This window comes from Larimichthys crocea, unplaced genomic scaffold (genome assembly GCF_000972845.2).
Source record: "Larimichthys crocea isolate SSNF unplaced genomic scaffold, L_crocea_2.0 scaffold656, whole genome shotgun sequence".
Taxonomy (NCBI): Eukaryota; Metazoa; Chordata; class Actinopteri; family Sciaenidae; genus Larimichthys; species Larimichthys crocea.
The window spans coordinates 1-640 of record NW_020858641.1 but is presented as its reverse complement, the minus strand read 5'-3'; the positions used below and the strand labels follow the sequence as shown (position 1 = coordinate 640).

Sequence of the window (640 nt, the reverse complement as noted above, 5' to 3'; positions counted from 1 at the left end):
TTCTTTGTAGGACCTTTAACCCTTTCACTAATTTTATAATTCCAGATGCTGTGATTGCTATATTTAAGTGGCTTGGGTGGTCAAATTCAATGCTCAATCCATTGATCTATGCCTTCTTTTACAGCTGGTTTCGATCAGCTTTCAGAATGATTATTTCAGGGAAACTATTTCTGGGTGATTTTACTAAGTCAAAGCTCTTTTGACTCTGCGCTGAAATGTAAATTCATCTGTACTTTGGTTCAGAAATTACATCTTCCACTACATGCCTGCTTTACTATGCATGTACGTACCTGTATGTACAACTCAGTATACCAATAGCACCGGCATAGCTGTCAACATTCATGTTTTAAAATATGCACCCTTTTAATGCAATGGGTTGACTTTTGTGTTATGTGTGGATTATGTGTCTAGATTGTGTTTCATAGTTAATCTTGTAATTTAGGTGATTTCAGACACAATCAGTGTATGATTATTCTATAATATGGGAGAGTGCACTCAAAGAAAAAATATTGGCCAAAATGCATGACAGAAATTTCCATCCATTTGAATTACATAGGTTAAATATAAAATCAACTAATAAACCTAATGTGAACCAAGTAATAAGATTTATGTAAAAGTACTAATAACCTCAATGTGATTC

The 640-nt window shown here is 33.6% G+C and overlaps 1 protein-coding gene across 1 annotated transcript in view; it reads left to right on the top strand.

The window, feature by feature from the left end:
- The window catches only part of LOC113745335 (trace amine-associated receptor 1-like), a 2,447-nt gene extending 2,244 nt beyond the window's left edge, over positions 1-203 (top strand). Inside the window, exon 2 of the mRNA XM_027276865.1 lies at positions 46-203. Coding sequence (XP_027132666.1) covers positions 46-203 — 158 coding nt within the window. The remainder of the gene's footprint in view (positions 1-45) is intronic.
- The last annotated feature ends 437 nt before the right edge of the window (positions 204-640 follow it).